This window comes from Orbicella faveolata, unplaced genomic scaffold (genome assembly GCF_042242905.1).
Source record: "Orbicella faveolata isolate gen_17 unplaced genomic scaffold, um_ofav_v1 contig_2, whole genome shotgun sequence".
Taxonomy (NCBI): domain Eukaryota; kingdom Metazoa; phylum Cnidaria; class Anthozoa; order Scleractinia; family Merulinidae; genus Orbicella; species Orbicella faveolata.
Genome location: NW_028301547.1, coordinates 16459009 through 16485843, shown reverse-complemented (window position 1 = coordinate 16485843; position 26835 = coordinate 16459009). Strand labels below are relative to the sequence as shown.

The following is a 26835-nucleotide window of genomic DNA, read 5'->3' as shown; positions in this document are numbered from 1 at the left end:
CATTCCAAGTCACTATGCTATTAGATCGACAAATTCAACTTTTTTTTGCTTGGAAATTTGAATGTAGCATATACGAAGATCTAGCCTGTGTGAAAAATGACTTTCCAGACTCTCAAGGAAATGCTTACTTTGTGATTTACCGAATAAAAAACCTTACATGAACAGCTGATAGATCGATCATTATTGGGTTACATGCTTTTTCTTAGCCTTTTAAGTCGAAAATTGAGGGTTTTCGTAGTTATTTAATTAACCGGCGGAACGGGGGGTCTTTAAAAAAACTGAATACAGCTGTTTCGAGAAAGGTTGTCCCACAAAAGCGTATTAGCGTACGCGAATATGTCGAAAAGTAATATGGGTACTGGTGGCTTAAGGTGTCTTGATTGAAGCTGCAAGGTGTTTCAGCGTGATAGAAAGAAACAGAACAAACACGTGTACTCATGCTTCCCTTTCCTTCTTGCTGAAACACCGTGAGCCTAAATCAAGTGACGATAAATTATCATTGTCAATCGGCATTGAGGCGTAGGCTTGAATTCTGTGGGACAACCTTTGTCGAAACAGCTGTTCTCGAAAGTATAACTTCACAAGACACAACAGTAATACGGCCTGCTAATTTCTCAACAAAAGCCTTGGAACGATACTGAAGCGAATAACACATGAAGACATAGTCTGTCAACTGCAGGTTGTCACTGAATTTCAGTAAAGCCGCTTTGCTGTACTACTCAGATCATCACTAACCAAGTCTCGGTTAGGAAATGGGCTCCTACACTGACTAATATACTACTAGGGGTTTTAAAATATTTGTTCAACTGATCTCCCAACCAAACACAATGAGTAGCAACACACTGATCGAGGTATTTGGTCATATCCTGTTCAGTTTTACACGAGGAGTAACAGAGCACTACAACTCGCAAGAACCAGAATACACGGCAGAGTCTTTTGGCTACAGTCCTCTGGAAAGCACTGGCCAAGAGTGGTATCGCCACGGAGATCCTGATGAGGAGTGTATTTATCAAGAATACAGCGACAGACAAGCCACAACTTTAGACTTTATAAGATCCAGCAGAATTAATGCAGGCCTTATGGACGCAAGTATACCAGAAGAGAACGAAGAAGCACAGGAAGATCAGCCAGATGAAGATAGAGCAATGGCTTGGAAGCGACTCAGACCATCCGCTCTCAAAACGGTCGGTAGATCAATGTACATTGGAACTTTAATTTCTTTACTAACTGCTACAATCATAGGTTCAGTATACTTGTTGATCTCGTATTTGTGTTATAAAACTATAAACAACTGTGAATTGCTCCCAAAGATGTCCATTCCAGTAAACGTCCAATGGATGAGATCAATTTCTGATGCAGTCGCCTGTGTTTTTCTATACATCTTGTTCTTTGTATACACCTTGTTTCTTTTTCGTCCATATCAGTTAACAAGGGTGAAAGGAAAACTGATCCTAGTTGCTTGCCTCGCATATTTCTTGGACTCAACTTATCGAGTTGTTCTACAAGCCCTGGGAATATCTCATTCAAAGCTCTCGACTTTGCAAAAACTACCACTTTATGTTTTGTACTTTATGGGTGTATGTTGGCAAGTCTATCTTCTCACAAAACACTTCCGTCAGCGATGGATAAGGAGACAGCAGATGGCTTTGTTCTTACAAATGACAGTTCCCTTCGGATCTACTATAATTCTTGCCGATGTTGTGAAATGTATTATTTACCCACTTTATAACAAGCAAAGTACGGAAAGTAAACTGCGCCTGGTAATCGCACTCTTCGCTCCTCTCGCTGGAGTCCTATTTAAAGTAATCTCACGAATTTTTGTTCAGCGGCTAGGGAGTATTACCCATCCGGGACATGCGTGTGTTCTGTTAGCGCCATTGTATTGTCTTTCAGCGATTATGTTCCGAGCGCTGCAAGCAGATCTTGACAGTTTAAAATCCATGGCTGTTCTTGGATTGATTCACGGCGCTGCAGAAGTCATAGAACGAAGTGCTATGGTTGTTATTGATCACATTTGTCACGTTATTTGGAAAAGGACATCAGCTCCTTGGGGAAGTTTTCGTACTCCTCGTCGTGAGAGACTAATGGCTGATATCGCTATCATGAGCATGTTGTATGAATCAACTGCTATAGTGTCTGTTAACGGCGTTTTGTATTTGTATCAATATATATACTTAAAAGACGATTCCTTTTTAAAACTGCTACAATCTTTTGCTATGACAACTTCAGTTCAACTGGTGATCGAGTGGTTTTTCACCAGCATGTCTCTAGCGATCGAGACTCGCTATCAAAATATAGCTGTGATGGCTGTTTGGCAAAGAAGATGGAAGAGACACATTTTAATGGCATTTGTAGCTACTATTTCATCAGCCATATGGGTTAGCGAAAACTTTTTAGATATGGCACATGAGCGTTTTGAAGAGCCTTTAAATCAGCCTTGTAAAATGCCGTTTACTTAAAACTGGAGATCACAAAGATTTTGAGCTGCAAACCGTTCGAGCCGAACAGTGCCACATAGCCTGCGTAGCAAGCGTTTCCGTGGGGTTCGGGAGTAAAGAAAGACCGAGGAACGGGATTTTCGGTGTTTTGGCCGCGCGAAAAATGGGGCGAGAGTCAAAAACATGGCGGTCTAACATGGCGGTCTGAAAAGGCGGTCGCAAGGTTGTAACGCTAACTCGCCCCAATAAGACGCCTGCACTGCAGGCTATGGCCGAATCAACTATCACTTGGTAGAAATCGAGAGGGAAGAATCTAATATTTTGTAGAATTCCAACTAAAATTTACTTCCAATAACGGTTTCCAATTATTATTCTACTTATGACAATGTATTAAACTTTGTACCTTAGAAAAATCGCTTAGCAAATTAATGGCTTTAGAAAAGTTTGGACTGACTTTGCAAACAGTATTTGTTTTGGTTTTGCTTTTAATGAGCTCTGCGATTGCCATAAAATTAAGTTTGGATAATTGTTCTGACCAATTCCTTGATATAGTCTGCCATGTCATGACCTTTCAATATTCAGATTAGATATGTTTGTGGCTCGATCAGTAAATGAAGTGCTCATGCTTATGTACAAAATTGTAAACAAAGATTACCCTGTTGGTTGACTCTATTTGCTTACCTAGCTTGCTTTTAAATATTGCTAAGCAATCGTACTTTGTATGATATCATATCAGTATCATTATTTTCCTTTAAGCTAACTTGCTGATAATTTTAAATAATGTTTGGTTAATGAGTTATTCAATTATCCCTATAAATAAAGTGTTAGAAAATTATTACTGAAAGGTGTATTTGTTTGAGATTTTTGTGTAACTAACTGCCCTGCTACAATAAAAGTATAGATATCCATTTGAATCTTTGGATACGATCCTATTCATGAAGCCAGGCCTGTAACAGAGCGACTGCATGTGTAACCGCATATGTAAATTATGTCTTCATTGCATACAAGGATGTAATGTAATGTATGGTTAGAGCACATAAAGAGTTGGCCAGAGTTTGTAACGGTCTCGAAACGTTGACATTAAAACGCTAGACATTTTCACCTTCACTGCCTCTGCAGGAATTTTTTACGCAGTCAAGTCCCCTGTACGGATTTTTTATTTTTTTGGGGGGGGGGGGGGGGAGGCGGCGGGGGGAGGGGGGAGGGGAGTACGTGGATTTTCTACTCTCGCAATCTTAATCTTGACACTCGCCACAATCTGATTACCTGGGAGAGGCTTCAAACAAATATTTTTTTTATCTTTTACACAGTTGTTTTGCTTTGCTGTCCAAATTATACTCCGGGGAAAACACAACCAAGTATAAGACACATCTAAGTGCTATTGCTTAACTGATGTGGCTGCATTGCATTTTTGTTTGCATTTTTTTTGTTCGGGAAATATAAATTTTATTTGTTCATTCCCCTCGTAATGAAATTCCTTCTTGGCATGCATTGAATCAAGGTTTTAGCTAGGATTCTGTGACTAGCCGTCCAGTAACAAACTTGGAGGTTGAACATACATAACGTGCTAGTGGTCGGACGTGTTTTTCGTTGCTCCTCGAAATGGCGGAGTAACAAGTGATCACGGTCCCGAAGCTAACCATTGAAATGCCTGAAGATAGTGGAAAACCTAATTAGCCCAAAAGAGGAAGAAGTAGGAAACTTCAAATAGGAAGCTGCTCCAAAACGGACGAAGAAACTAACGATTCTAACATGATTTGAGGCCAACATGGCGACCAAGTTGACCAAGACGACGATCAGACAAGCGCTACTCGCTTTGAAGAAATTAATCAGAAGCTTGACAAACTTTTGGCTCTTTGTCCTCTAATTGAAGACCTTAAGACCCAGTTAGCGCTGCTAAAGGAAGAAAACACAGAGCTAATTAAAAGAAATCATTACAATGGGCGACAGACAAAGTAAACGTTTTGCGAAACAACCAGAATGAAATGAGAACCGAACTAAACAGCTCCAGAGACATGTTGCAATATGTCCAGCAAGATCTCCAGATGCAGACCATACGCAACATTAAAATTGACTTCTTCAGCTTGCAGGAATTTTATTTCACCTTCACTGCCTCTGCAGGAATTTTTTACGGAGTCAAGTTTCCTGTAAGGATTTTTTATTTTTTTCTGGGGAGGCGGCGGGGGGAGCGGGGAGGGAGTACGTCGATTTTCTACTCTCGCAATCTTAATCTTAACACTCGCCACAATCTGATTACCAGGAAGAGGCTTGAAACAAATATTTTTTATCTTTTAGACAGTCGTTTTGCCTTCCTGTGCAAATTATACTCCTGGGGAAATATAACCAAGTGTCAGACAGATTTAAGTGCTATTGCCTAACTGATGGGGCTGCATTGCATTTCTTGTTTGATGTTTAGGGCAATCTATTTAATTTATTCATTCCCCTCGTAATAAAATTCACGCTTGGCATGTATTAAATCAGGTTTTAGCTAGGATTCTGTAGTAGTCGTTCAGTAACAAACATGGGGGCAAAAGGCCTATTCCACTAGGGGAAGTCTGGGGACATGCACCCCGAGAAAATTTTGCAAAATTGAGGCGTTTTTTGGCCCATTTTCCACGATTTTCAGCCAATAAATTTAATGTGTCGATTGGACTTGAATGATGATACGTCGTTTACTTTGTTTAAAACCTAAAATAGATTGAAAAAGCCCATACTGAACGCATAAGTTCATGATTTTCTTAATAGATTACGACGTTTGTCCAACGTTGATCTTAGCGGCCACCTTCGGGGAAGTGTCACGGTTCGCCATGGGTGTGCAAATCGGTGTCCACAATCGTCATTTACACATGTCAGTTGTGAAATCACTCCTATATGTCGAGGCTTTCAAAACACGGTATATACTTTCTTAATTGAAAATAAATCAAGCAGGATAGCTGTTTATGTATATAGTACATGGTCTTCTTTTCTTATCACTTTTAAGGCATGGTTATCCGTAAGGGTTTTTGTGCAAGGATGTTTGGCTACCAGTGTCCATGATGAGGTTGCTACGCACAGAATGTATCACCCTTGGAAGGGAAAAGTGCCGTTTTCCTAATTGTAGAGAAAACCAGGACCAAGAAATTAAAACTGCAGTATAAAGTGGCTGCCAAGGTGCCCTTCAGGCGGGTACAGTTTGTAAACGCAACAGTGCAAATCACTCTACAGGATTCTTTTTTCCTTCTCTTCTTCTTTGCACGATATTTTTTTCACTCAGCCTTCCTTGCATCAATTTTTTTTTGTTTTCTCCCCTTCCATCACCTTTCTAATGGTCCGTCCCTTAGATTCGAGAGAGCATTTGCCTAAAAAGTTAATGAGATTCTTGCCGCGTTTAAGGGAAATAAGTGGTGTTTGAGTGATATTCTGCCCGTTTAAGGGTTGTCCTGGAGTAGCTTAAAGTTAGTTATCGTTATGGTTATGGGTGTGGTTACTTTCGTTATTTATCAATACATCAAGTACAATGAAAAACAACGAGTATTACTTTCGACGAGTCATTATTTTCGAGTGCGCGGGGCGTTTCAGCTGACATTACTTACGAATCTTTGCAATAGCAAGTCAACCGAAAGTACGCATTAATATAATTTGAACGAAATGTGTAATACGAAAGAAACCGCTAAAGATCTAAGAAGGCAACTTTAAGAATCGCAAGAATCGCCTACACTTTCTTATTGATTTAGCTGACGTCATCGCGTCTTTTACATAACTTTCGAGTCGAAACTGATCACATGAGGAGGAAATATAGAACCGAAGACGTTGCATCCTACGGCTAAGATATTTTCCTGTTAGGCCAAATTAAAATTATCACTTTTTGATCGAGTCTCTGAGTAGCAATGAGCAGCAGTATACTAATAGATGTCTTTGGTCATATCGTGTTCAGTTTTACACGAGGTGTGACAGAGCACTGCAACCCACAAGAACCAGAATACACGGCAGAGTCTTTTGGCTACAGTCCTCTAGAAAGCACAGGTCAAGAATGGTATCGCCACGGAGATCCTGATGAGGAGTGTATTTATCAAGAACTGAATACAGCGACAGCGAAGCTACAACTTTAGACTTTATAAGATCCAGCAGAATTATTGCAAGCCTTATAGACGCAAGTTTACCAGAGGAGAACGAAGAAACACAGGAAGATCAGCAAAAGGAAGATAGAGCAATGGCTTGGAAGCGACTCAGACCATCCGCTATCCGAACGGTTGGTAAATCAATGTACATTGGTGCTTTGAGTTCTTTAGTAACTGCTATAATGATAGGCTCAGTATACATGTTGCTCTCATATTTATATTATAAAATTTTAAGCAATTGTGAATTTCAGTCAAAGAAGTCCATTCCAGTCAACATCCAATGGATGAGATCAATTTCTGCTGCAATCGCCAGTATTTTTCTTTACGCTTCGTTCTTTGTATACACCTTATTTCTTTTTCGCCCATATCAGTTTATGAGGGTGAAAGGAAAACTGATCCTGGTTGCTTGCCTCGCATATTTCTTGGACACAACTTATCCACTGGTTCTACAAGGCCTGGGAATATCTCATTCCAAGCTTTCTTCTTTGCAAAACTTCCTCTCTATGCTTTGTTCTCTATGAGTATATGCTGGCAATCCTATCTTCTAACGAATCACTTCCGTCAGCGACGGACAAGGAGACAGCAGATGGCTTTGTTCTTACAAATGACAGTTCCCTTCTGTCCTATTATGATGTTACCGTTGCTGTGGTATTTATTATTCATCCTCTGTATAACAAACAAAGTAAGGAAAGTATTCTTCGCCTGGTAATCGCACTCTTCGCTGCTCTCATAGGAATCCTATCTAAGGTAATCTCACGAATTTCTGTTCATCGGCTAGGAAGGATTACCCATCCGGGATATTCGTGTGTCCTATTAGCGCCATTGTATTGTGCCTCAACGATTATGTTCCGAGTGTTGCAAGCAGATCTTGACAGTTTACAATCCATGGCTGTTCTTGGATTCATTCATGGGGCTGCAGAAGTCATAGAACGAAGCACAATGGTTGTGATTGATCACATTTGTCATGTGATTTGCAAAAGGATAACAGTTCCTTGGGGAAGTTTTCGTACTCCTCGCCGTGAGAAACTAATGGCTGATATCGCTGTCATGAGCATGTTATTTGAATCATCTGTTATAGTGTCTTTCAACGGATTAATGTACTTGTATCAATATATATACTTAAAGGAAGATTCCCTTTTAGAGCTTCTACAGTCTTTTGCTATCACAGACACAACTTCAGTCCAACTGACGATCGAGCGGTTTTTCGCTATCAGAATATAACTGTGATGGCTGTTTGGCAAAGAAGATGGAAAAGACACATTTAATGGCATTTGTGGCTACTATATCACCAGCATTATGGGTTAGCTCAAACCTTTTAGACATGGCACATGAGCGCTTTAAAAAACTCCATAATCAAAATTGTGAAATGCCTTTTGCTTGAAAGTAGAGATCACAAAGACTTTGATCTGCAAGATTCTCGACCTGAGCAATACCACAATCTGACTACAGAGATTCGTGATTCTAGTTGTTTGCTTGAAGGTGATTGTGAAATTTCGGGCCATTACTGTGAACGACCACTAAGAATCAATACCTCTCAGTATTCTGTTTCTAAATCGTCCTGGAATGTCTGGATCGTATATCAAACGTGTTTGGTTTAAGGAAGAATTTGTTGCTATTCAAGCATATACCTAATATTTTTACCATATTTTAGTCAAGGGAGATTCGTTTAACTTAAACGCTACTGATTATGGCTTCAAAATGCTGTCTGAGTCAGAATCAGGGAAGAGGTGACATGCGCATCACCGTAAGCTTACATGCGCTTGCACAGATTGTAGTCTGACCGGTCCGCTGACAAGACAATAGTCACAGCTGTCATAAATTAACAAATTGAAAACGTTTTCCACTTTTGATCGAGTTTTGGTAGATTTCTACACTACTGCAATGCAATTGGTTGAGCTAACGTACACTATCAGCAAAAAGTAGCCACTCAGCTGTGTTCTATTGGAAATCCACGAATCTGATTGGTTCTCTCATCGTTTTCTAATCTTAGAGTCTCTACTAAACCAATTAGAGTACTCGCCCTCGTCTTCTATCATGATCAGTGAAAGTCAACTCGGCTATGCCTTAATGCTCAAAGAAACAAAGTCTCCTAGTCTAACTGTTAATGAGTGTGGACTGGCCGGAATTCGTCTTTATCATGGCGACGTTTTCTCCTCTTCTGTATGAAATTTAGAAATTTTACTGGATAATTCAATTCCCAAGAAGACTAAGATAGGAAATTGGCCTTTTTGTGACTTTTTAAAAACGTCAACTGATTAGCGCGAGTGAAAGCAGCTGTATATTTCAAACGACAATTTAATCGGTAGATGACTTTGCATATGGGTGAAGTTAAAATACTACTTACTATGTACAAATTAAGAACTATTATTTTGAAAATTTTTAGCTGAAGGAGATTTAGACAGAATTCTACTAAAACAATTAGATCGTTATCTCTCCTCTCTGTTAGATGATTCTTGATTGATGATACTAATTGTTTAATAGGTTCAGGAGAACGAGAAAATGGTATACTTTTTTTAACCAGCTTGTTGAGTTCTGTTCTTTTTAAATCGAGTTCAGTTTTCATTTGCATCTGTAAACGTTTTAGAGTTATTTTATTCAAAGGCACATTGTGAATGAAATTGCTTTCAGGAAACTCCGCAAAAACAACATCAAACAAACCCCTCCCCCTTCCCCCCTCCCAAAAAAAAAACAAACCAAAAAAACCAAAAAAAAAAACAAGGGGAATAAAGGATATTTGCTCGTATATTTCGATTGCCAAAATGTAAAATCGCTTTCAGTGTCACGCCATCATATCGTCACCAGCTCTTGCTAGTTCTATGTTTTTTCCGAGTTAAAAAAGTACGGCTTTTAGTGCCCACTTTCTTACAGGGTGGTTCGTAATGTGATTTGTAATAGAGCCCTTACTTTGCAAAAAAATTATTTTTTTTTTTAGTTTTTCTTAGACTGAGTGCTGCGATTGCCATAATATTAAGCACAGTTTGGATAAGCGTTCTGACCAATTTCTTGATATAGTCTGTCGCGCGTGTCATGATCTTTCAATATTCAGAATTGATATTTTTGTAGCTCGGCGGTAAATGAAGTGCTCGTTCTTATGTACAAATATTGTAGACAAAGATTACCCTGTTGGTTGACTCGTATTTACTTAACTTTAGATTGTAGTGGGTATAATATTATATACCATTACTTTTATTTAGCTAATTTGTTGATTATTATTTCTTTTATAACCAAGTTATTTAATTCTCACTATAAATAAAGTTTATTTTTGACAATTATTACCCAAAGGGTGAATTCGTTTGAGATATTATTGCGTAAATAATTGGCGTCATGCAATCCCTGGGGGTGGGGACCACTTCAGAAAGTTTTCCAGGGGGGAAGCCCCGCCCCGAGGTTAAACCCCTTACCCTTCTGTATACTATTTTGAAAGAAAAGCTACCCCTTTCGTACACCTTATATTGAAAAAGGTACCTCTTTCACATATCTACTTTAGAACACTGTCTCCCTTTTCTAAACCCTTGCAATGAAATTAGGAATAATAGTATGGGAGAACACCAAGAAATAGCAGCAGGGACATTACAAAGAAAAAGTACTATTTGTTCAGTTGGTGTTGTAGTGGGAGTCAAGATACTCCGATTTCCCTACCCTTTCATATACCTCAACTTGTGAAATTCCCACCCTTCAATATACCTGAAGCCTGAGAAAGGTACCCGTTTCGGACGGAGCTTCCCCGTATCAGCCATTTTAGAAAGTACCCCCACCCCACCCCCCGAGGGATGCAATACAAGCAAAAAAATGTCAGAGTCTCTATAAAGCCAAGCCGAGAAGCTTCATGAATCCTGGTTATTTCGGAAAATAATAAACGGTACTAAAGGCAAAATAATATGTCTACAAGGCTAAAAACTAGAATGGAAAATCTATTATAAAACCCAACGTTTTCGGCATATTCTCATCATCAGGGTTCATGACACTCAGGGTCTTGTCAACTTTTCTATGGGTCTGAATTTTCTGCTCCACAAAGTATTACAGTAATGATGTTCGCGGAAACGATTTCTTAGTCTTATTCCAGTCCAACCAAAGTAAAACATATTAAAACATAGTGAAAGTTATGCTTTATTTTACATTGTTAGATGTACAATCAAAACCGTCGGTGATTTTGATTTAGCGTTTCCGACCGGACACGTTGAGAGCTTTGAGAAAGAAACGACAAGAGTTATTCGTTGGATTTGAGAGAACTTTGACTCAAGGGCTGCCAAGATTCTTGTCCATAGTTTAACTGAAATAACTGGTGTTACGTTTGAGTTAAAATTCGGCCCGTTTTAGGGTCGCCCTGGAGTAGCTTAAAGTTACTATTTTATAGTCAATAATTACGGGGATGATTACTTTCGGTATTTATCAGTACAATCCATCATAACTCCTTAATTTAGGTCTCAGAAGAGATAGCGAACAGGGGGCGAACACAGCTCGGTCACAATTTCACACGAATCAAATTGGCGTCAAAACATAGTTAATAGATGCAGGAAACACGATAGGAGTTTACTTCTATGTAAGCTACTAACCAATAGGAAAGTCTTTCTGACCGTTATTCTCTGAGTTCAGTGGACAGTGACCAGAAGACAAAAGACGCTGCGCCGTCGAACTTTTAGCATAAATAGCGTCATCTTTGTTTGCTCTTTTGAAGTTTGTCGGACTTCATCTATTACTGAACTATGGTCTGAAAAACGCCAATGTTCGTCATGTTTAAATTTGTTCCCAATGTTTGAAATGCGATCACAGTATCGTTAAACTTACAACAAAACAAGCAGCATACTGATAAGGAATGTTTTTAGCTCTTAGTAACCGAGCTGGAGGTCTGTATGGGAGAATCTTGACCGAGGTCAAGATTCTCCCATGCAGACCGACTTAGCTCGATTAATAAGATGTTTATTATATGGCAAAGAAGAAAACTTTAATTCATTTAATGTAACTGGTTTGCTGACATTTTGCTTGCGAACGGCGATGAGCTTAACTTTAACCTGCCGAAATTTACTCGTCCTCTTTACTTTTTTTTGTCATCAGGCTTTTTGGCACTTCCATAAATGATTGAGAAGAAAATAAAAGAAAATGGTGAACATTTTTGTTTTTTAGTTTGCTACTTTGTCAACGCAAAATGAAACCGATCTAGACGCCGGTCTAGATGGGAAAATCTAGACCGCGGTCAATATCGATTTCAGCCAATCAAATTCGTGAATTCGGTAATTCCCAGTTCTTGTGAGACACAGCCATATAATAATCTCCCATACAGACCGACTTAGCTCGGTTAATAAGATGTTTATTATATGGCAAAGAACAAAACTTTAATTCGTTTAATGTAACTGGTTTGCTGACATTTCGCTTGCGAACGGCGATGAGCTTAACTTAAAACTGCCGAAATTTGCTCGTCCTCTGTACTCTTTTTTTTTTTTGTCATCAGGCTTTTTAGCACTTCCGATCCATAAATGATTGAGAAGAACATAAAAGAATACGGTTAACATTTTTGTACTTTAGTTTGCTACTTTTTCAACCCAAAATGAAACCGGTCTAGATGCCGGTCTAGATAGGAAAATCTAGACCGCGGTCAATATCGATTTCAGGCAATCAAATTCGTGAATTCGGTAGTTCCCAGTCCTTGTGAGGCACAGCCATATAACAATGCTGAATAATAACTATTGGGATTTCGTCCTTTAATTAGTATGTGGCAGAGACGAACTGATTTAGCGGGTAAAACCCTTCATTATCATATGCAGGAACGCGGAACCAAACCACTAAAATTGGTGTCACGAGTCGTCTCGGCAACTAGCCAATAGAAATGTTAAGGTCACGTTATTCAAGCTCAGTGTATGAGCAGAAAGACGGCACACAGTCGAACATTCCAGCATAAATAGTGTCATCGGTGTTTGCTTCTTTGAAGTTTGTCGGACTTCATCTATTAAATGTGTTAAGATGAACTCCACTACCCGTCATTTTAAATTTGTTCCCGATATTTGAAATGCGATGGCTGTCTCGCGTGTTCGATATATTATCTAAGTGACAAAAAAACAAGCAGCATACTAATAATTCTTAAATTAGCATATGACAGAGGCGAGCTAATTTAGCCGGCGGGTGAAACCCTCATTATCATATGCAGGAGCACGAAAACAATCAGCACGCACTGCAAAACGTTTGTCATCGAATCTCAGTATTACTAACTGTCGCTTAGAGTTAGGTTCCTGCACTAACTAACTAATACACTAATAGGGTTTAAAGTATTTGATATACTGGTCACCGATTAACGATGAGTAGCAGCAGCAGGACACTTTTGGAAGTGTTTAGTCATATCGTGTTCAGTTTAACAAAAGAAGTTTCAGAGCAATACAACCCAGAAGAGCTTGAATACACGGCAGTGTCTTAAGCCTACAGCCCTCTAGAAAGCACGGGCCAAGAATGGTATCGTTACGGAGATCCTGATGAGGAGTGTATTTATCAAGAATACAGCGACGGAGAAGCCACAAGCTTGGACTATCGAGCGCAGTCTAACAACCTGGCAATCAGGCTTGTAAACGCTTGCTCAATAGAGGAAAACGACGAATCACAAGAAGATCACGAAGACGAAAACGGAGCAATGGCTTGGAAGCGACTCAGACCATCCGCTATCCGAACGGTCTGTAAATGAATGTACATTGGAGCTTTGATCTCTTTGCTAACTGCCACCATCATTGGGTCAGTATACATGTTGATCTACTATCTATGTTTTAAAACTGTAAACAACTGCGAATTTTACCCAAAGAAGTCCATTCCAGTAAAAGTCCAATGGATGAAATCAATTTCTGCTGCAGTTGCTTGTGTTTTTCTATACTGACACCCAGGAGTTCCCCACCAGCGCTGGCTGGAGCAGCGACAATGAGGGTGGAGACGGTAAGCACGTACAGGTAAAAAAGGGAAAAGAAAGAGTACCACGGAGCTGCCCATTAAAAGGCTGTAAGTCCAAAGTAGTTCATCTCCCACGCCACTTGAGAGATGCCCACAAGTGGACCAAGGAAGAGGCAAAGAAGGCCACTTCTAGATTTGGACTAAGGAAAAGTTTCCTTCCGAAACATGTCGAAAAGCCTGTCCAACAATCATCAGGGGCTAAAACGGAGAAGAAATCAAAAGACTATCACCGCCACAGGAGGTGTCCTATTTCAGGATGCAAATCAGTGGTTAAGCGCCTGTCAAATCACATTCAACAAGTTCACAAAGAGATTAAAAAGGGCTATCCTGTTTGCAAACAGATGCTTAAAGAAGCCCGCTCACTCAAGACCTGGAAACCATCGGGGGCAGCACAAGACAACCCCAAAGTTAAACATGAAGACAACTTTTCAGAAGAGGAAAGTATGACGGATGATGAGCCTCCTCATAATTTGCATGTGCATGTAGAACCACATGAAGAAGAAAATGAACTGAAATGTCAACAGAACCTTTGAGTAATGCCACATTAATTTTGTTTTAATACACTTCTTTTCTATGCAGAGCAAAGAAATGATATTCTTAGCTTTTGAATCAAACCTAATATTGAATACAACCATGTACATTAATGTACAGTGTGTAAATTACGTACACAAAAAATTATTCTTTAGTAAGTTCTTCATTGTTCCTTGTATTTTGCTCAAGGAATAAAGTATAGTCTGTATGCATTACATCTTATTTTGGATGCTGGAAAATAAAATTACTTTTGGCTAGTTTTAGTTCTGCATGATTAAATAGACACATGTTGAAGGCAATTTAAAGTTAACGCTACTGACATCATGATGTTACACACTGTCAATCAGTCCTTAACAAATAAAACATAATACGTTCAACTCAACTGTTTTCTTACTTATTTGGTGCCACTATAAGTTTAATTCCTCTGTAATTTTGAGAACTGCTCCTTCTCAAAATCTAGGGCAACGTACTCCGTTGCTTTAAGTCGATTTTGTCTCTTCATCACTAAGATGGTATAAGAGATTACATAACGCTTTCTTGGTCAGATCTAGAGCCGAGGTGAATGAAATCTTTCAAGTTGAGCAAGTTTGGCACATTGTCATGATACAGTTTAAGAGAAGCTGCAAAATTTGACAGTGACAATGTAAACTGCAATCATGGGATTTCCGTCTATTGAAGCGCTGAACTTACTCGAAATGTAATTCAGTCAAACCCTAAAACTGTCGCAACGTTAACTATAGAAGCTTTTAGAAGCTGACAATGAATAATTATGCAACTAAAAAGACACAAGACTAGTATAGACACCCGAGAACGAGTGTAACTAATGTGCGAATGCACTGCGAGCCGGAGCCGCGAGCCGCGAGCGTATTTTTGCGAGCCACTGTGTTTTTTTTTTTTCTTTTGAGTTTTTAATTTAACGTTAACGTTTTACTCAGTAAATGCTACACTTGGCAGAAGAAAGAATAAACGTTTTCGATTTTCTTTCGCGCGTGAAATTTCGCGCAGGTAGTTTTTCCATCTGTATCAAAACGGATTTTGAAGTTTCAGATATGAATGAGATGAATGAGCTATGAATGAGTTTCCTTCGCAAATTTTCGTATCAAAATGTTGATTATGCAAAATTGACTAGCATTCAAATACAAACAGGGAAACGTTCAAGTGAGGCGAATTTTACGTAATTGTCATCGAGAAACTCCGCCACGAAAGATGCATAATTTATTTATTTATTTATTTATTTATTTATTTTTTGGTTCCCAGTTGTCCGTTGTTTTGTCTCTTGGGAAACCAGGCTCTTAATTGTCTTTTTTTTTAATAGTTCTCCTGTAATACTGGACGACTGCTTATTTCGAACAATTCAAAAGTTTGGGGATAAAACCCATCCGCCCGGCCCAGTGAGAGTCAGTACAATCTACTGTGCTGAAAAAATCACAACTCCTTGCAAACTAATTAAAGATCAAGCAAAAGTTTACCTCTGTACCAAACTTGTGAGGTACACCTTAACTCGCACACTCACAACGTACTTGTACTCGACAAATCCTTGTTTAATTCTCTTCCAGTGTTACAACGCGTCCTATTTTCTGTGTTTTCTCGATAAAAATCTATTTCACAATCACTCGTAGCTTGCAGCTACGAGTACCAAAAAGTTCCATTATGCCAAAGATTCCTGAAATTTCGGACAGTCGGAAGTCAAATGGAAATTTCTTCCGACCGGAATATTCGAGGTCACTTCTGGAGGTGGTCCACTTATTTCGGTCACACCGGTCCGACCGAAATTTGCCGTTACATTTTTGACAAACCTCTTCACTGCCCTACTTCTCTTCCCTTATGTAGGAATTCGGAAAAGGAATAAAAAATGGTAAGAGTCCGATTCCTCTTGGTTGACCCTGTTTGATCGTATTGGATCTATATTGGCATAATGGAAGCCCCCCTTCATGCCCGTTTTTCGACTTTTTGATGGGAATCTTTCGAGGTTCGCAAAAAGAGACTCGTGGCTCGCAGCTCGAGGCTCGCAAAATAACTCACACTTCCATGTCCAAGCGAAAAGCGAAAATTCACGCTTCCATGTCCAAGTTGGAACATTCTAGTAAAGATATCACGTCGGAGGACTGCTTAAAGGCATCTTTCCATGTTCAATGTTGCAAATCTTTCTTACTACACTAACCAACAAGGTCAACATCGCTCAAAACTCTGCTTCTGTTTTTAAGTCTCTCGCACATGTTTCCCATACCATACGTCATAAACTACTAAAGTGATCGCTGACCCACCCATTCTGAGCCGCAATGCCAATAGCCTAAAATCACAGTAAAAGCTATTTTTTTTTTGAAGTCAAAAAAAGGCCGAAATGAAAAAAAAGTTTAAAACATCAATATAAAACAATCGTGGACAAAAGTCCTTGAGACACTTAATTTACGAATTTTCTGTGTTTTACTACTGAAGTTTAAAAGCGCTGCTTTCCATTTAAAAACGCGTTACTACCCCCCGCCCCCCGCCTCCCACCCAACACAGTGTTGAAAATCAGAAGAAATTGCAGGTAGTAGTTTTCGACATTGTATGGGGGGTGGGGGGCAATGTTAACCAGTAGTATTCGCCTCCCGCGTGTGCGCAAAAGCGCCAAAAGTGTAAATTTGTCCCAAGACTTTTGTCCATGATTGTAGATCTAAACCATAAGAAAAAAAATACTTGATTTTTGCCTTCAGTTCTCCTTTAAAGGAAGAACTGTTTCTAGCATACCTCATTAATTCCCCTTTAACAAAGGCTTTCTTATTGCTAGGAGGATGAAACACCTCGAAGGGTATGTACAGGTTTTTGTTTAGAGGCTTCTGAAAGGTTGAAAATTGCAGCACGCTCGAAAAATTATCTCTATAGAGAAATAGATCCAGAAAAGAAATGCTACTATCGCTAGTGCAATAAGTAAGCTTAAGGCGATCGGTTTTGTTGTTAAGAGAGCCTAGAAATTCTAGTAGGGTATCTTTGGGCCCACACCAGATAACAAAAATGTCATCAATAAACCGTTTGTATAACGGATACTGGGAGTAATGCTCTACAATATCTTTCTCGTGATGATACATAAAAGCGTTCGCTACTGTGACTGCAAAAGGAGTGCCCATAGCTATACCAAACTCTTGATGAAACATATCCGGGCTAAATTTAGAAGATAAATAGTTGTTTTCAAAAACAAGTCTGGCGAGCTGAATCAATAGTGGGGTCTCAGGAATCCTTGCTTACCGAAGGAGAGAGTCAAGGACGACTAATACCTTCTTGGTGTCCACGTTAGGATAGAGCGATACAACATCCGTCGTAACCAGGAAACAATCCGTATTGGGCAATACCCTGCTCTCTAGTAATTGAATAAGCTCACCCAAGTCCCTAAGTACAGTAGGCATGCGTATTTTAGGCTTAATGAGCTCGTCAACAAAAATACTTATAGGCCTAATAATATAGGAATGGGAGGCGGCAATAGGCCTACCCACCATCGGTCATCATCGGGTCTTTGTGGATCTTAGGGATAATATGAAATTTTGCCGAACTAACAAAATGTTCGAAACTACGCAAAAAGCGAGCTACGTTAGAGAAAATAAATCTACTATAGATAGACATAAGCTTTTCGCAAGAGCTAATAACATTAAGACGATTATCATACCAGTCCTGTTGTGTGACTTTACCATATGACAGCTCGTTATGCAAATGTCTAAGTGTCTCGGCTTGGACCCAATCCGTAGACAAAAGAGCTGGCCCCAGAATTTTGTCTGTAGGCAAAACTCTGATGCTAAGATTGAATTTCAGTTCGTGAAGTTCTTCTCGCTCCTGCTTTGTGAGATTGTTCCTCCAATGCGGTTTGCCAACCACAATGTTCTTTCGTAGTTCTTTGCGTAACGTAAAGAGTTTGTCTTCAAGATCTGGATTTTAGCTAAAACCGTTGCCCCCAAAACTCTATCACGCCTTGCGTAAATATTTCACAGCTTCCCCTGTTCCCTTTCGTAAATCCGGCCAAACCTTTGTGGTTTGTGGCCATCGAAATAGTTGCCACTAAATACAGGCGTTTAATGTATGTTTGTAAAACTCCCTAAAGAAGTCTACGATAGTTAGGCAAAACGCGTCGGAGAATAAACAAGTTTTACAACTGCAGTTCACATAGTGCTGCTCACTAGTTTACCTTTTAAAAATATTGTATTAAAAAAATTGTCTTAAAAAAATTGTTTTAAAAAAATTGTTTCAAAAAAAAATGTCTTAAAAAATTGTTTTAAAAAAATTGTCTCAAAAAAATTGTTTAAGAAAATTGTCTAAAAAAAATAGCCGTTTGGTGTCGGATTCGTTGTTACTTCACTATAAATGACACAAAAACTCACAATCCATGTATGGGAAGTGCACAAACAGAATCATGGATCTTAGTGGGTCGACAGTGTGGCACTGTTTGGTTCAAGCAGATTGCAGATCAAAGTCTCTACTTTTAAGCAAACGGTATTTTACAAGGCTGATGTGAAGGCTCTTCAAAACGCTCATGTGCCAAGTCTAAAAGGCTTCCGCTAACCCAGAGGGCTGCCGAAATAGTAACTACAACTGCAACTGAAATGTGTCTTTTCCATCTTCTTTGCCAAACAGCCATTACAGCTATATTCTGATAGCGAGTCTCAATCGCTAGAGAGACGCTGGTGAAAAACCACTCGATCACCAGTTGAACTGAAGTTGTGATAGCAAAAGACTGTAGCAGTTCTAAAAGGGAATAGTCTTTTAAGTATATATATTGATACAAGTACAAAACGCCGTTAACAGACACTATAGCAGTTGATTCAAACAACATGCTCATGATAGCAATATCAGCCATTAGCCTCTCACGGCGAGGAGTACGAAAACTTCCCCAAGGAGCTGATGTTCTTTTGCAGATCATATTACAAATGTGATCAATCAGAACCATCGTGCTTCGTTCGATGACTTCTGTGGCGCCGTGAATCAATCCAAGAACAGCCATGGATTGTAAATTGTCAAGATCGGCTTGCAACACTCGGAACATAATCGCTGAACAACAATACAGTGGCGCTATTGAGGCACACGCATATCCCGAATGGGTAATGCTGCTTAGCCGCTGAACAAAAATTCGCGAGATCACTTTAAATAGGACTCCAACGAGAGGAGCGAAGAGTGCGATTACCAGGCGCAGTTTACTTTCCGTACTTTGCTTGTTATAAAGTGGGTAAATAATACATTTCACAGCAATGGCAAGAATTACAATAGATCCGCAGGGAGCCGTCATTTGTAAGAATAAAGCCATCTGCTCTCTTCTTGTCTGTCGCAGATGACGGAAGTGATTCGTTAGAAGATAGGCTTGCCAACACACACCCATAAAAAACAAAACATAAAGTGGAATTTTTTGCAAAGTAGAAAGCTTGGAATGAGATATTCCCAAGGCTTGTAGAACCACTCGATAACTTGTGTCCAAGAAATATGCAAGGCAAGCAACTAGGATCAGTTTTCCTTTCACCTTCATTAACTGATATGGGCGAAAAAGAAATAAGGTGACTACAAAGAACGAAGCGTATAGAAAAACACAAGCGACTGCGTCAGAAATTGATCTCATCCATTGGACGTGTACTGGGATGGACCTCTTTAGGTGAAATTCACAGTTGTTTACAGTTTTAAAACATAAATATGAGATCAACATGTATACTGAACCAATGATTGTAGCAGTTAGTAAAGAAATCAAAGCTCCAATGTACATTGATTTACCAACCGTTCGGAAAGCGGATGGTCTGAGTCGCTTCCAGGCCATTGCTGTATCTTCATTTTGCTGATCTTCCTGTGTTTCTTCATTCTCCTCTGGCAAACTTGCGTCTGTGAGGCTTGCATTAATTCTGCTGGAGCTTATGAAGTCTAAAGTTGTGGCTTCTCTGTCGCTGTATTCTTGATAAATACACTCCTCATCAGGATCTCCGTGACGATACCATTCTTGGCCAGTGCTTTCCAGAGGACTGTAGCCAAACGACTCTGCCATGTATTCAGGTTCCTGTGGGTTGTAGTGCTCTGTCACTGCTCGTGTAAAACTGAACAGGATATGACCAAATACCTCGATCAGTGTGCTGCTACTCATTGTGTTTGGTTGGGAGATCAGTTGAACAAATATTGTAAAACCCAAGTAGTATATTAATTAGTCAGTGTAGGAGCCCGTTTCCTTATCGACACTGATGATCTTAGGAGAACAGCAAGCAGCATAACTGAAATTTGGTGACAATCGCAGTTGACAAACTATGTCTTCCTGTGTTATTTGCTACAGTTTCGTTCCAAGCATTTTGTCGAGAAATCAGCGGGCCGTATCACTGTTGTCTGTTTCGTCCGTTAAAGTTATACTTTCGAAATTTCATTTTTTTATGAAAAAAGGTTGTTTTTTGTTCCCCCTGTTAAATAAATATCTATAACTAAAACCCTAAAGTTTCCACTTAAAAATCTAAGTAAAAAGCATGTAGCCCAATAATGATCAATCTATTAGCTGTTCGTGTAAGGTTTTTTATTTGGCAAATCATAGAGTAAGCATTTTCTTTTCTTCTTAGAAAGCCGTTTTCACAGAGACTAAAGCCAGATCTTCGTGTATGCTATATTGAAATTTTCAAGCCAAAAACTTAAATTTAATTTGTTGATCTGATAGCATGATAACTTGGAATGAATTTTTAAGCAAAAGGAACTGTGTTTTTAAAGTGTTCTCAAACATCTTTTAGTGGTTTGAACTTGGCTGCATTTTCTGTCAGTGGCTGGATCGAAGCACGTCATTCTTCTCGACCCGTGCGTCCATGGATCGAAACTTACTTTTCTTCTCAGCCTTTTTCTAGCTTTTTTTCCAGCATATGCAATTTTGCCTCACGACAAACTTAACACAATGAACCCTGAACACCTTTATCAGCGTGTTACTCATGTCTGCTTGGTTCAACGAACTACTTAAAGTCATGGTTTGAAATTTCAAAGTGGATTGACTGTGCGCACAAGAACTATAGCTACTGTTACTTTTAGCTGAATAACTGGATAATTGCGGGGATTCCAAAGTGCTTTTCGAAATCTTTGGTCAACAAGTTTCAAACTGATGTGAAGTTTATATGAAATAATTCATATATGAACTGCGGTTGTAGATGAAAGTGAAGAATGATCATCGCAGTTAATTTTCCAATTTAAGCAATTGGAAAATTAACTGCGATGATCATTATTCACTTTCATCTACAACCGCAGTTCATATGTGAATTATTTCATATAAACTTCACATCATTTCACTCCTCACGGGAAGATATGAACTCAACTAATTGACCTCGCTCCCAATGTGTGGCTTCATAGCTCAGTTGGTAGAGCATCGCACCGGTATCGCGGAGGTCACGGGTTCGAATCCCGTTGAAGCCCTGATTTTTTCAGGTTTCTTCTTTCCAATTGCTTAAACTGGAAAATTAACTGCGATGATCATTCTTCACTTTCAACTTTCAAACTGTTATCTTTCAGATGAAGTTGACGTGACTTACTGAAGTACACAAAATTTGAGCAAGGTATCATTTTATTCGTTTAACGTGCGTAGCTCCCTTTGTCCCAATATCATAATTATCATTTTGAAGAACTATGTGATTAGCATTCAGCTAAGGAAGTCTCGATCAGTATCGAAGCTGTCAATAATAAAGAATCGCTTCATGCTTATCCGGCGTTTCTGTTTAGCCTGTTTCAGTCAAGTTTATTTTGTCTGGATACATGGACGAGTTTGTTGAGCGCGAGAGAGGCGCATGAAATGTCACTCTTAGCTTGGCACGAGGGAAAAGTGGGTCAGGAGACCTATGATATGATCAGCTACTTGTTTGAACTAAGAACTTCAGTGCCGGCTAAGATGGACAGGTATAGACATGCGGCTCTAGATCTGGAGACGTAAATGAGCGTAGCCAAGAGTAAATCTAGATTTTCGAGTCAACTCTTTAAACTTCAAGCGTATCTATAACTCGTTACACATCTAGTTAACAACATGAGGTAATTTTCATAACAACAGCAAGGAATGGAAACTGTCTGGTTGAATCTCTCTGTTCGAATTTGTTGCTTTCGTACGTCCCATAAATTTACATAACGAAATACTCCTCTGTTTTGACTGTCTTTTTCAGTAAAAAACTTTGGGAGGCTACAAAATCCACACAGCTAGAACAGTTTAGTTAGACCTTCACCAATTTCGATATTAACAAGGCTTTTAAGGATGATAATACCATTCTCAGCCTGGCATTGTAGAGGATTCTGGCCAAAGTCTCTGACAGATACCTTTATTCTATTGTATCACTAATAATCTCAAACAAAAACAACCTGCTTTTGAGAAATAATATCTCATGACAGTGACAAATAAAAACTTTGGTATATACCTTATTACATGAAATTTTCGCGACACGTTTATTTCGCGATTTTGAGGTGCGCATATTTCGCGACACTTAAATTCCGCGATTTGGCGGAAATTTTGTATTTTGAATCACTTTGACTTATTGTTCGCGTCACTTTAATCACTTTAATTTCGCGATTTTTTTTTAAATCGCGAAATTCGCGAAATTAACGTGTCGCGAAAATATCATGTGATAAGGTATATATAAGCAAAAAATCAACAAGTTGGCTAAAAAGAAACTAATAACTTATGATATTATGTCTGATACTACAATCGCATGGCAACATTTACAAATTTAAAAGTAGCATAAAAAGGTAAATAGATTCAGCTAATAGGATAATCTTTGTTTACAATATTTGCACATAAGAACGAGCACTTCATTTACTGATGACCAAGTTACAAAAATATCAGCTCTTTATACTGAAAGGGCGTGACGCTTATCGAAACTGAATTTTTTTAAGCCAATCGCAGAGCTCAGTCAAACCAAAACCAAATCCCTTTACAAAGTCAGTGTAAACTTTTCTAAGGCCACTGTCTGATTTAAAATTGCTATTTTAGCCTAAACTACACCGAACTAAGGATCATATTAGGAAACACCCCATCAGAAATATAGACTTAAAGGTCCATTTAAGGTCCAGTTCTTCCTTAGTCGAGACAAGTCAAAGATTCCATCCCAAAATTCCATGCTGATAACGTAACAATACACTGAGCCGTTAGGTGTCTGATTTGCTGTCACTCAATACTAACGGCGCAAAAATTCACAATACATTGGAAGCCTACAACCGGAATCACGGATCTTAGTAGTCAGCGGTGTGGCATTGTTCGGGTCGACCAACCGGCAGATCAAAGTTTTAAGCAAACGGCATTTTACAAGGCTGATTTAATGGCTCCTCAAAACGCTCATGTGCCATGTCTAAAAGGTTTGCGCTGACCCATAGCGCTGATAACATAGTAGTTGCAATTGCCAGTAAACTGTGTCGTTTCCATCTTCTTTGCCAAACAGTCATCACAGCTATATTCTGATAGCGAGTCTCGATTGCTAGAGAGACACTGGTGAAAAACCACTCGATCACCAGTTGAACTGAAGTTGCGATAGCAAAAGACCGTAATAGCCCTAAAAGGGAATCGTCTTGTAAGTATATATATTGATACACGTACAATAATCCGTTAACAGCCACTATAGCAGTTGATTCATACAACATGCTCATGATAGTGATATCAGCCATTAGTCTCTCACAGCGAGGAGTACGAAAACTTCCCCAAGGAGCTGATGTTCTTTTCCAAATCACGTGACAAATGTGATCAGCAACAACCATGGTGCTTCGTTCTATGACTTCTGTAGCACCGTGAATCAATCCAAGAACAGCCATGGATTGTAAACTGTCAAGATCTGCTTGCAACACTCGGAACATAATCGCTGAAACACAATACAATGGCGCTAACAGGGCACACGAATATCCCGGATGAGTAATATTCTCTTGCCGCTGAACAAGAATTCGTGAGACTACTTTGAATAGCACTCCAATGAGAGGAGCGAAGAGTGCGATTACCAGGCGAAGAATACTTTCCTTACTTTGTTTGTTATACAGTGGGTAAATGATAGTGACCACAGCAACGGCAACAATTATAATGGAACAGAAGGGAACTGTCATTTTTAAGAACAAAGCCAACTTCTCTTTGCATGATGTCCGTAGAGGACGGAAGTGATTCGTTAGAAGACAGGCCCCACAAAATACACTCAGAAAAAACAAAATATTGAGTGGAAGTTTTTGCACAGTAGAAAGCTTGGAATGAGATATTCCCTTGGCTTGTAGAACCACTCGATAAATTGTATCCAACAAATATGCAAGGCAAGCAACCAGGATAAGTTTTCGTTTGACCCCCATTAACTGACCTTGACGAAAAAGAAATAAGGAACATACAAAGAACGAAGGATATAGGAAAGCAGTAGAGATTATATCAGAAATTGATCTCGCCCATTGCACTTTTGCTGGAATGGACCTCTTTGGGTGAAATTCGCAGTTGTTTACAGTTGTAAAGGATAGATAGCAGATCAACATGAATACTGAGCCTATGATGATGGCAGTTAGTAAAGAAATTAAAAGTCCAATGTACATTGATTTACAAACTGTTCGGAGAGCGGATGGTCTGAGTCGCTTCCAAGCCATGGCTTCGATTTCGTCTTCGTGATCTTCTTGTGTTTCGTCGTTTTCCTCTATTACGCACGCGTTCATAACTCTCATTTCATGGCTGTTAGACCACGCTCGATAGTCCAAGCTTGTGGCTTGTCTGTCGCTGTATTCTTGATAAATACACTCCTCATTAGGATCTCCGTGACGATGCCATTCTCGACCTGTGCTTTCTAGAGGACTGTAGCCAAACGATTCTGCCATGTATTCAGGTTCTTGTGGGTTGTAGTGCTCTGTCACCCCTCGTGTGAAACTGAACAAGATGTGGCCAAACACCTCGATCAGTGTGCTACTACTCATTGTGTTTAGTTGGGAGATCAGTTGAACAAATATATCAAAGCCCGACGTAGTGTATCAGTCAGTCCAGGAGCACGTTTCCTAACCGACACCTGGTTAGTGCTGATCTTAGTAGTACAGCAAGCAGCTCAAATGAAATTCGGCCGGTGACAATCTGCAGTTGACAAACTATGCCTTCCTGTGTCAGTTGCTTCCGTTTCGTTCCAAGCCTTTTGTGGAGAAACCAGCGGGCCGTATCACTGTTATGTCTGTTTTCTCTCTTACACTTATACTTTCGAAATTTCATTTTTTTTAGGAAAAAAGGTTGGTTGTTTTGCTCCACCTGTTAAAGTACACCTAACCCGAAAAATGTTTTTTCGTTAAAACGAATTCATTTGCTATTCGAAGCATTTGAGCGAAAAAATTTTTGAATTTGGTTGAATCCTCGATTTGCTATGGCCATTCAAAGTCGCGCTTGAAGTGTTGCGCGACCGCGTTTTCGGGAGTCTGGGTCGGCGCGGTTGCTAATGACGCCTACCCAGGAACCAAACACAATGGCGCCTCAGTCAGCTCTCTGTATTTGCTCGAGAAAATGGAAAACAAAACTGATCGTTCCAATATTTTTTGGGACTAAAACGTCCAAGTTTTGTTTCAGAATCATTTCTTGTTCGTCACTGTAGTCAAAGTTAAGTTTCGATTTCGAAGACTCCGAAATAAACTTCGATCGAGCACGTTTGACAACTGTGAACTCACTGCTTAGAGCTTTGAGAGCGATTTGCAATATTTCAAGCGACGACGGGGAAGACTTCTTTGCGGACGAGCTCCTTGAATATTAGGAATGGAAAGAAGTGAAGTGAAGGAGCAGGCAAACGGAAAGCAGGAAAGAAAACTAAAGGACTGCTTTGGATGGTAATTTTGTCACCTAAACACAAGATTCCCACGCGTGTTTATAGCCCGTTTACATTTGTCCTTAGCGAGAATGTATTTTGTCAAGGTATGATTGTTCTATTAGACCCAGTTTGTGTTTTACTTTCTCGAATGCTTCATGTTTATAAGAGCGACGTAAGTGTTGCAGTTTTCGAGACTTGATGACCTCCAGAACACTGGCTTGGATCGATTGAAAATCGCGATCGTGCGGGAAGCAAAGCGAGAGGAAACATTTCATACAGTAACCGATTTCACATTGTCACACGTTTTAAGTCGTAACTCCATATAACCAATGTAAATTTTTCTCAAAGTTTGCCGTGAAATTCGTCGGATAAGCAAAAAGGATGTGTTCCCTAAGCGGTCCGCAGATAATGTTACGTGGTCATATTTTCCACACTATTGCACAGAATGTTTGTCGCACTGCTGATTTCCAAACCTTCGAAAAACTCTATGAGTCTAACAATTTTGTTATTATGTAATTCTAAAGGATTAATCTTAGACTTTTATCTAAATCGAAAGAGAAATAAATGTTGGTTGGCGGCGTACAGTTGCGACTATTAACATATCAATATAATGGTCGTAACGCTTCTTGATTGATCACACAACTTTGCCGGCTATGTTATAAATACTGCGGGATTGGAAGATACAGGTTGTCGGTAGTATTTCTACAAACTGCTGGTTGGCTTTAATAAGCAGAAAATTTTGAAAATAGCGTTTGAAAGTCTGCCGGAAAAATTCCAGTGAGAGTTCTTCAATGGTTCTCAAAGACTCAGTTCGCTTGTTTCGGTTCGACAAAATCAACCATCGTTTACGGTGTTATTGTACCATTGACCGATCATCGCCAGTAAATTGTACAGTATATTTTTCTTTAAATCTGGGATATTGCTGCAACAGCCGATAGCACCTCTGGAAGGCGTTCTACGCACTTTTCGAATGTGTATTGCACCTGAAGGAAATGAGAGGACATGAGATATTCAACCTTCCTGGGTAGACGTCACAACAGCCGCTGGACCCATTCCCCTCAAGCTCAGTCGCGAAACAAAATGGCGGTGTTTTGGAGCTATTTTCGACATTTCGTCGGGGCCCAG

At 39.5% G+C, this 26835-nt stretch overlaps 3 protein-coding genes and 1 pseudogene across 3 annotated transcripts; 2 read left to right on the top strand and 2 right to left on the bottom strand.

Annotated features, from left to right (window-relative positions):
* Positions 1 to 201: 201 nt before the first annotated feature.
* LOC149112158 (uncharacterized) lies at positions 202 to 3245 on the top strand. The gene has a single exon (XM_089290629.1). It carries the CDS (start codon positions 828 to 830, stop codon positions 2457 to 2459), a length of 1632 nt encoding a protein of 543 aa, XP_089146755.1. The 5' UTR covers positions 202 to 827; the 3' UTR covers positions 2460 to 3245.
* Positions 3246 to 6304: 3059 nt separating this feature from the next.
* On the top strand, positions 6305 to 7916 carry LOC149112157 (uncharacterized; annotated as a pseudogene).
* Positions 7917 to 16168: 8252 nt separating this feature from the next.
* On the bottom strand, positions 16169 to 20290 carry LOC110049581 (uncharacterized). Its single transcript, XM_020755384.2, has one exon. The coding sequence runs from the start codon at positions 20067 to 20069 to the stop codon at positions 18435 to 18437; it is 1635 nt and encodes a 544-aa protein (XP_020611043.2). The 5' UTR covers positions 20070 to 20290; the 3' UTR covers positions 16169 to 18434.
* Positions 20291 to 22641: 2351 nt separating this feature from the next.
* On the bottom strand, positions 22642 to 24953 carry LOC110049578 (uncharacterized). Its single transcript, XM_020755382.2, has one exon. The coding sequence runs from the start codon at positions 24842 to 24844 to the stop codon at positions 23207 to 23209; it is 1638 nt and encodes a 545-aa protein (XP_020611041.2). The 5' UTR covers positions 24845 to 24953; the 3' UTR covers positions 22642 to 23206.
* Positions 24954 to 26835: the final 1882 nt, after the last annotated feature.